This window comes from Mercurialis annua, linkage group LG1-X, assembly GCF_937616625.2.
Source record: "Mercurialis annua linkage group LG1-X, ddMerAnnu1.2, whole genome shotgun sequence".
NCBI classification, from domain to species: Eukaryota; Viridiplantae; Streptophyta; class Magnoliopsida; order Malpighiales; family Euphorbiaceae; genus Mercurialis; species Mercurialis annua.
This window is the reverse complement of record NC_065570.1, coordinates 73,738,756-73,747,314: the sequence shown is the minus strand read 5'-3', so window position 1 is coordinate 73,747,314 and position 8,559 is coordinate 73,738,756. Positions and strand designations below refer to the sequence as shown.

At 38.7% G+C, this 8,559-nt stretch overlaps 3 protein-coding genes across 4 annotated transcripts; 2 read left to right on the top strand and 1 right to left on the bottom strand.

Annotated features, from left to right (window-relative positions):
* Nucleotides 1–873: 873 nt before the first annotated feature.
* Nucleotides 874–3,749, top strand: LOC126665965 (uncharacterized protein At1g76660). Its single transcript, XM_050358913.2, has 3 exons — nt 874–1,263; nt 1,752–2,907; nt 3,217–3,749. The coding sequence occupies exons 1-3, from the start codon at nt 1,225–1,227 to the stop codon at nt 3,426–3,428; spliced, it is 1,407 nt and encodes a 468-aa protein (XP_050214870.1). The 5' UTR covers nt 874–1,224; the 3' UTR covers nt 3,429–3,749.
* Nucleotides 3,750–4,081: 332 nt separating this feature from the next.
* On the bottom strand, nt 4,082–5,459 carry LOC126665967 (uncharacterized). Its single transcript, XM_050358915.2, has 7 exons — nt 5,153–5,459; nt 5,021–5,081; nt 4,863–4,957; nt 4,760–4,793; nt 4,634–4,688; nt 4,519–4,561; nt 4,082–4,301 (listed from the first exon to the last, which is right to left on the bottom strand). Exons 1-7 carry the CDS (start codon nt 5,378–5,380, stop codon nt 4,230–4,232), a joined length of 588 nt encoding a protein of 195 aa, XP_050214872.1. The 5' UTR covers nt 5,381–5,459; the 3' UTR covers nt 4,082–4,229.
* A 42-nt stretch (nt 5,460–5,501) lies between these two features.
* LOC126665966 (uncharacterized) lies at nt 5,502–8,559 on the top strand. 2 transcript variants are annotated; one of them, XM_050358914.2, is made up of 10 exons: nt 5,502–5,744; nt 5,825–6,052; nt 6,119–6,240; nt 6,327–6,387; nt 6,574–6,714; nt 7,179–7,286; nt 7,399–7,627; nt 7,702–7,953; nt 8,236–8,324; nt 8,454–8,559. In XM_050358914.2, exons 1-9 carry the CDS (start codon nt 5,604–5,606, stop codon nt 8,307–8,309), a joined length of 1,356 nt encoding a protein of 451 aa, XP_050214871.1. In that variant the 5' UTR covers nt 5,502–5,603; the 3' UTR covers nt 8,310–8,324; nt 8,454–8,559. The 2 variants fall into 2 exon arrangements, with proteins under 2 accessions (XP_050214871.1, XP_055960369.1); XM_056104394.1 differs by having other exon boundaries at nt 8,236–8,559.

The window sequence follows — 8,559 nt, the reverse complement described above, 5'->3', positions numbered from 1 at the left end:
TTGCGTGGCGGATATTATTTTTCGGCGCGGAATATTATTTTTTGGCGCGTAATTATCGGGTGAGTTCTTAAAATTTATAAATATATTAATTTTAAATTATTGAATATAGTTAGATTTAAATGATGTTTACTTAGATTAAAATAATATTTCAAATGTAGTTAGTTAATATTGTAGTTAGATTTAGTTCAAAATTTTAAAAAATATGTATTATAAAATAAATTAGATTAATGTGTAAATTTTATTAGATTAATGTGTAAATGTAATTAGATTAAAATAATGTTTGAAGTGTAGTTAGTTAATATTAAAGTTAGATTTAGTTTAAAATTTTAAAAAATATGTATTATAAAATGAATTAGATTTATGTGTAAATGAACAACGGAAAAATATGTATTATAAACCGCGTAAGTGTTACGCGGTCTGCTTTTGCCTATGTGGCTCCTCCAGCGAGGAGCCACGTAGGATAGACCGCGGAACTGTTCCGCGGTTTACATAAACCGCGGAACAGTTCCGCGGTCTGGTAGCCATAAAATGGGAATTTTATCATTTTGATTCATAAAATTGGAAATAATTAACAAAAGTCCAATTTATTGGTCATTAACCCATTTTTTTTATATTATCCATATTTAAAATTCACTAATAAGTAAATTGAAAGTAAATTATAAGTGAACTCTATATTAAATAGGAGCATGAAAAGAAAAGTAAGAAATTTTTTATAAAATGCATAAACAATAATTGCTTTTTTTAAATTATATGATAAAAGTAAAGCGCACAACTCTATCGGGACGGATGGAGTAGTATAAATAATATATAGAATGAGGTAAATTTGGTTGAGATAAATGGAAGGGTGAAATTTGGGGAGGCGGAAAAAGTGCAAATAAGAGAGTTTTGGATTACAAATTGAATGCTGTTTAGGTGTTTGAGTAGTAGCGAGTGAGCCTTTGTTTGTTTCTTGAAAGTTTAATCTAATCTGCAAAAAAGAGAAAGAAAAAGAAAAAGAAAAAGAAAAGACACCGTCTCTTCTTCTTTTGGTTGTTGTACATTTTATGATACAGTTGCAGCATGTTTGGAGTGAAATTACAGTACTAATCTTTCTCTTCGGAGTAGTGCGGATGGTGGCAGCTTGTGGCGGACAGAAATGAAATGATGTCATCTTCTACTGCTGCTGCATAATTCACACAACCGAATGTGAAGTGAGGGTTTTGTTTTGGCAGCACAAACTCAACAATGGGGTCTCAGCAGAATGGATTCCCCCAGCAGGAACGGGTAACTCAGATCTGGATCTCTTTTTACTTCTTCCTCAGATCTTCCTTTAGTTTCTCAGATCTGTCTTTTTTTTTCCTCTCATTCAACATTCAATTACTTCATTCCTTTTTATTCACCTGCTTAAGCTTCAACAGTCTTCCATCTAATTGAATCAATTCACGAGTAGGAGAATCTACTTTGAAATTGATGAACTATGTTTGTTTTAGTACCTCAATTTTGTAATTTGTTTGATTAGTTCAATGCTTGCTCTGTCTCTAACTTTACATGTTAATTGTGTCTATGCATCATGCATGCATTTATGCTATGAAACACAACTGCCTTACCTTGTTCCCAAAATTCATACACCTTTACCTCAATGCCTTTTCATATTTCTAGACATCTCTGCCACTTCAAGACTAAACATTATATTACAACTGATACTGTTTGTTTTGTTTTTCTGCCACCATTCTGTATTTATATCTACTTCTTTTACTTTTACGTTGTGGCAGCGAAAAAGATGGGGAGGATGTTGGGGGGCATTCACTTGTTTCAGCTCCCAAAAAGGTGGAAAACGAATTGTTCCTGCCTCCCGCATTCCTGAGGGAAATGCAACTGCACAACAGCCAAATGGACCTCAACCCGGAGGACTGCCTAACCAAGTAACAACACTAGCTCCGTCACTTCTAGCACCTCCTTCTTCACCAGCGTCATTTTCAAATTCAGCCCTCCCTTCCACTGCTCAGTCACCCAGCTGCTTCTTGTCCTTGTCTGCCAATTCACCGGGTGGTCCTTCTTCCGCAATGTATGCCACTGGCCCATATGCCCATGAAACACAGCTTGTTTCTCCTCCTGTTTTCTCAACTTTCACAACTGAGCCCTCTACCGCCCCCCTTACCCCCCCACCCGAATTAGCTCACTTAACTACACCCTCTTCTCCTGATGTTCCTTTTGCTCAGTTCCTCTCATCTTCAATGGATCTCAAAGGCAATGAAAAAGCCAACTACATTGCTGCTAACTATCTTCACGCAACCTATGCACTTTATCCTGGGAGTCCCGCCAGCAGTCTCATTTCACCAATATCTAGGAACTCGGGTGACTGTTTGTCATCATCCTTTCCTGAACGAGAGTTCCCCCCTCAATGGGATCCTTCAGTCTCTCCTCAAAATGGAAAAAATTCAAGGAGTGGTTCTGGCAGGTTTTTCGGGCATGACACAGCCGGTGGCTCAATGGGATCCCAAGATACAAATTTCTTCTGTCCTGCTACATTTGCACGGTTCTACCTGGACCATAACCCACCATTTCCTCATACTGGTGGGAGGTTAAGTGTTTCCAAGGATTCAGATGCGCATCCTTCTGGCGGAAATGGCAACCAAAGCAGGCCCAATAGAAGTCCCAAGCAAGATCCGGAAGAATTAGAAGCTTACAGAGCTTCCTTTGGGTTCAGTGCTGACGAGATTATCACTACTCAACAATATGTAGAGATTTCTAACGTCATGGATGACTCGTTTACGATGACTCCTTTTACTTCAGCTAATCCAACTACGCAAGAATGTGTTGAAGCTACAGCCATGAAAAAAGAATTAAAGATGCAGATTATACAGCCAAACTTACCAAGCCTTAAACTGAAACCAGATCCTGCACCAGTCTCAAGTCATAGATATGAAGGTAAACCTTCTTTCTTTAAATAAATTGAACCACATTGTGTTTGTTGCTCATGGAAGAGAGGAGGTAGCGATAAGAAAATTGGATTCTTTAAACAGCCTGTGAATTATGACCTTCCTTGCTTGAACTTCCTTCTCTGCTTCATTTTTTTTTTTAAATATTGCATTGTTTAAACTGTCAAATGTGGTGGATTTGCTGTAACATTGCGCATTGCATAAAGAGATGTGCATGAACTTGCTATGGTGTTGTTTTGTAATCAGCATGTTGAAACTGTGAAACCCCTTATTAAGGTGCGTTTTGTGTTAAACTCAGATCCTAAATCAAGGCGGCAAGCTGGAGATGTATCTGTATCAAGCAGCCCTGGTATTCAGGTGGTGGCTGATAATGACGACATATTCTCAAAGATGACATCAGCCAAAATGAGCAGGAAATACCAGATGGGATCATCGTGCTCAGATGCCGAAATAGACTACAGGAGGGGAAGAAGTTTGAGAGAAAGCAAAGGAGAGATTGCATGGCACTGACTGGCATACATAAAGAAAGGAATTTGTATTGCAGGATGATGGAGTGATGTGGGATAGGCGGATGACCAGATCTAACAAATTAATCTCCTGCTGCTGCTGCTGTCTCTACTCCTTTTTGTTGGCCTGAGATCTCTTTCTGATTGATGAGTGTTCCCTAACTTGTCACGTTTCTATGCAAGTTATATATATAATACAAATAGACATGTGATGCAATCCAAATATGTAATATTCAAAGTGGCTTGTGAATTGTGATTTAACACATCCAGCGACACAGAAGTCTAGGTTTCTTTTTTCTTTCAAATGAAGTGGTGGAATTTTATTTGGCGAGTGTAGATGGGATGGGAAATGGGGGTGTAATGTATGAGTATTGGTTGGTTTTAGGAGTATGAATTGGTGGAGGTAACTAATGATGCTACAGAAGCCGCACTATAAACACCAATCGATCATTCATACGCTACTATTTCTAAGAGCAACTCTATACTTAATTAATCATATCCTAAAAACACAATTGCCCACTGGCTGTTAATTGTTCCTCCTCGTCTCTTTTGGTGGTGTACAGAAACACACAATTTCAACAATCTTTTCTTTCCCCTTTAAATGACAACATGCAGAGATTATGGCTTCCAACACTAACCAATTCTCATTATTACTCAAATGAAACAAATGCCATTCGAATCTTAAAATACTCCGGATGAACAATAATCCCATCTCATACAATTTACCAAGTCTCTTGCAGTCTCAGAAAACAACCATAACTCATAAACATAATTTTTCCAGGAAGATGCAAGTAATATTAATGGCTCATATCCCATTAAAGGTGACCACAACTTTGCGAGGAGTAGGATGGTCACGGTGTTCGCACAGCCATATTCCCTGAACCACAAAATTTAGAATCCAGAAAAACAAGTTAATGCACTGTCAATCTTGCTATTCATGGCAATTAGTGGTTTATTAAAAAAGCAATACAAGGCCTAGTGCAAAGGACAAGTTCCTCACTTCATATTCATATACATTATATCTGGACAGATATATTAAGCACTTAAAACCAATATTACATACTACTAGAAGAGCGATAAACATATTGACCCACCTGCCAGGTGCCCATATTAAGCTTTCCATTTGTGATTGGAATGCTGCAGAAAAAGAGAAACATAATGAGGCAGAAGAAAAAGTGTGTTGAAAGAAGGAGGATGAAGTATGCTCACGTGAGTTGGCATCCAAACATTGAGGACTTGATGTGAGCAGGCATGTCATCTGGACCTGCACAATACAAACCATTTAGGATCTCTAAACACAGTATTTAATTGGATGGACTTGAAGAAGAAGCGAACCTTCGAGGGTGTGCTTCCAAGGTGCAGATCGGCCCTGAAAACATGAACAATTGGTAAATATGTACAGGAGACAGTATGTATGCATAAAGATAGAGAAGAGAACCTCAGGGACAATGTTATTGAGAAAAGTCTCGGTGTCATCGCGAACATCAGAGTCATAATTCTCGTTGATGGTAAGAGAGGCGCTTGTGTGCTGTACTGAAGTGGAAAAGCCATTCAGTATCGATTACTGAATAAATAAGCAAGCAGGTGAAGACTTACTGAAGAAATGAGCAAGGCCACACTTGAATTCTGATAATTCCGAACCAATTTCATTCAAAATCTGCAATATACAAAAACACTATGTATTAAGAAATCAATTGAAGACGCAACATGCAAACGAACAAAATGAACCTTGGAAGTAATGAGATGGCAGCCTCGGCGGTGAGGGGAAAGAGTAACAGTCTTCTGGGCCCACTTAGGAGCGGCCATGGAATTTGAGTGGTGGGAGGGTTTAGCCGTGTACAGGCAATTGATTCGTGCCAAAACCGGAGGCGGAGGCGAGAATCGCTTTGGTCGTTGAGAGGAGGAGGAGATGTGCGGCACTGGCACTAGTAGTCGGTGTTGTACTTGCATCATCATCCTCCTTTTAGATTATTTTTGTAAGAAGTTGGGCCAGCGGGTATGTAATAGGCCCTGCCCTGTGGTTCAAATAAAATGAATGATTCAAATCAGTAATCCAATCACATCACTAATTCTTTTCTTTTCTTTTCTGGAAGCACAAAACAACAGCTTTCTGATTCGATCTATTTGTTCACTTTCTGAATAATAGAATAGCAAGTATTGATTGAATCGCGTTAGTACAATGGGAAGCGTTTGGCGGTGGAGGTGGTTGCTGCTGCTAATACTAAGCGGCGCCATTTCTTCTCCTAAAGCGGAAGTAGAAACTGAGCAATTGGTCACCCGAATTGCTTTCGGATCATGCGCCAATCAAAGCGCCCCTCAGGTCAGCAAACAAAATGTTCTTTTATTCACAATTAAATTGGTACTGTTCAACAAACAAACAAACAAACAAAATGTATGCAGCCCATCTGGAAAGCAATCAATGAGTTTGATCCCCAAGTTTTCATTTGGTTGGGCGACAACATTTATGGAGACATTAAGCGCCCTTTCAAATTGTTTGGCAAACACAGGACCATTGGCCCATGGAAGAACGCTCCCAGGTTTATTCCTTCTTCTTCCCATGATATGGAATCCAGCTACCTCTTAGCTAAGTCTGTTCCTGGCTATTCCCGTCTTCGCAACTCTGCTAAGGTTATCTCACTCCCTTCCCTTCACTTGCTCCAGTCAAACTGTAACTCATATCCATCCACGCTGCAGGTCATTGGCACCTGGGATGACCATGATTATGGTTTAAATGATGCTGGAATCGAATTTGCCCACAAACTCACTAACCAGAGGCTTCTCCTCAATTTCCTAGATGAACCTCAACACAGTCCTCGGTGAGAAGCACTTCTTTTCCTGCTCCTACTCAATTTTGAATTAATATGTGCTGTGCTGCCTCAATTATTTCATTTCATTACTGTAGGCGTAACCAGCAAGGTGTATATACATCTTATATTTTTGGCCCTGCGACCCGACAAATCAAGGTATATAAGACTCCAACTTCTGTTTTGCTGCTTCACTTCTCAATCCCATGCACGCCCCCTTTCTATATTATTTTCTTCATTCTAATAACACGGTGATGCTCAGCAACTTCCGCTTTTGTTGCCACTCTCATATTCAATGGATCAACGTTTAATGTATACTCAACATTGATTATTCATTTTCTTTAGGTTATTCTCTTAGACACTAGATATCATAGGGATCCTTTGCGTAGCGATGGAACTATCCTGGGGGCTGCTCAGTGGAAGTGGCTAGAAAATGAGTTATATGGACCTAAAACGGCTATAACCATTATTGGATCTTCTATACAGGTATTTTACTATTTATCATCTACCTCTAGTAATCGATGCAGCTTGTGTAGGATTTTAATGCTAATTCAGTAATTTGGACGGTGATCAGCTATTGTTTGGCCCATAGCCAATACGGTAATACTTGTTCTTAAGACTGATGACATTGGCATATAGGCGTACCCAACAGTTTAAGATTTTTGTGTGTAGCTGCAATCCTGACAAGCCTGCACAAGCTTATTTATGCGTCTGTGTATGAAAGTCATGTTGGTGCGTATTTTCACCATGTTATGGCTGTTTCTGGTGGGTGAGCAATGGGTTGGTGGTTACCTTTTTAATGCTGTTATATTCTAGTTACTACATTATCGTTCTATGATGTATAGCTTTGACCAGCCATTTTCTACTTATTGTTCTGATTGCGTATAGTAATTGTGATGGGTTGCAATTCTGTGTTTAATTCTGCATGCTCTTTTCTTGTCATAGTTCAGGTTGTATCAAATCTTTCAGCAACCACTGGTCCGCTATTCTATTTGGAATCTTGGGGTCGTTTCCCAAAGGAGAGAAATCGCCTATTTAAGTTGATAGCAGATAGTAAGGTTAGAATCTGCGATTACATCCCATCATTAGCTCTAGTTGTCCAATTTTTTTATATATAACATACTATACTTATCGACTGTTTTTTGTTTACTGGTCGTATTTCTTGTGTAGAGAGACGGAATCTTTTTCATTAGTGGAGATGTTCATTTTGGAGAAATTTCGCGATATGATTGTGCTACAGGATATCCACTATATGACATCACCTCAAGTGGACTTACCCAGGCTGTTGAGAAGGCAGTCCCATCACCATTACATTTCATAGTGAGATTTGTGGCTTGGTTGACACCAACTACAATGAGAGTAATGGGAAAAAACTGCAGATTCAGGTCGTGTACATATGGTATGTGATATGATCATTTTCATTAATTATATGGCTCTATCAATTTTTGTCGTTAAAAGTGAATATTTTGATAGGCAAACCCAATTTTGGTACAATTGAAATTGAGTGGAGTAAGGTTCCCGTGACTTTGAAGCTTGAAGTGAAGGACTTGAATGGGCAGTCCGTCACTGCTGTAAACTTCCCATTGTTAGAGCTGCAATCACACAGTGTTAACTCTATGGTATCCGCTGAAGGAAAAATGCATCAAAAGCACTGCTATCTTGAAGTAAATTTGCCATGGATTGTCAGATATCGCCTGGCCATTTTGTTCTATTTATCTGTGTCTGGTATGTGTTTTGATACTTGAGGCATTTGCATGAACTTTTGTGTTGCTTTCTATTTTTTTGGAATAGGAAGGGTAGAGTAGAATGAAAAATAAGCATATCATGGAGAGCTGATTAAAGTCCAAAAAATCATCTAATCTAATTATGTTCATTAGGCTGTAAAATGATGAATCACCATCTAAACCTATCTTTTGGGATCTTATTTGCATAATGGGTAGATTAAAAATGTATTTGATTGGCTTCTTATATGGTTATGATTGTGATGCGCCGGACGGTATGTTGCAGTGTTTCTTCTGGGTGTGCTAGGAGCGATATATGCAGGCTGCAGGGTATGGGCTCGAAAATGCAAGCGTGATTGATGGTGAAATTAGATAGTAAGTATAGGTTTTCAGTTTTGATCATCACCCTAAATAGGTAGAGATTTGAAGCTTAGATGCTTATGTTTTTTGATAGACAAAAATCAATTTAAACCACACTCCTAGTCTCCTTTGTTTCTCTTTCAGGGTAGTTTGGAGGATGCAATGATATCAGATCAATTTGCATATCACTGTGAAGTGTAAACTTTTAATTCTGCTTATTATTCTTTATTTATTGTGTGCGTCTTGTTTA

Bases quoted from the DNA above. Each gene is read 5' to 3' on its own strand.
- LOC126665965 (XM_050358913.2), top strand. From the start codon at position 1,225: ATGGGGTCTCAGCAGAATGGATTCCCCCAGCAGGAACGG. The intron at 1,264-1,751 runs GTAACTCAGATC...ACGTTGTGGCAG, and splicing joins GATTCCCCCAGCAGGAACGG to CGAAAAAGATGGGGAGGATG. The intron at 2,908-3,216 runs GTAAACCTTCTT...TGTTAAACTCAG, and splicing joins CTCAAGTCATAGATATGAAG to ATCCTAAATCAAGGCGGCAA.
- LOC126665967 (XM_050358915.2), bottom strand. From the start codon at position 5,380: ATGATGATGCAAGTACAACACCGACTACTAGTGCCAGTGCCGCACATC. The intron at 4,562-4,633 runs GTGAGCATACTT...CTTTTTCTGCAG, and splicing joins ATGTTTGGATGCCAACTCAC to CATTCCAATCACAAATGGAA. The intron at 4,302-4,518 runs GTGGGTCAATAT...TTTGTGGTTCAG, and splicing joins TTAATATGGGCACCTGGCAG to GGAATATGGCTGTGCGAACA.
- LOC126665966 (XM_050358914.2), top strand. From the start codon at position 5,604: ATGGGAAGCGTTTGGCGGTGGAGGTGGTTGCTGCTGCTAATACTAAGC. The intron at 6,715-7,178 runs GTATTTTACTAT...GTCATAGTTCAG, and splicing joins TTATTGGATCTTCTATACAG to GTTGTATCAAATCTTTCAGC. The intron at 7,954-8,235 runs GTATGTGTTTTG...GGTATGTTGCAG, and splicing joins GTTCTATTTATCTGTGTCTG to TGTTTCTTCTGGGTGTGCTA.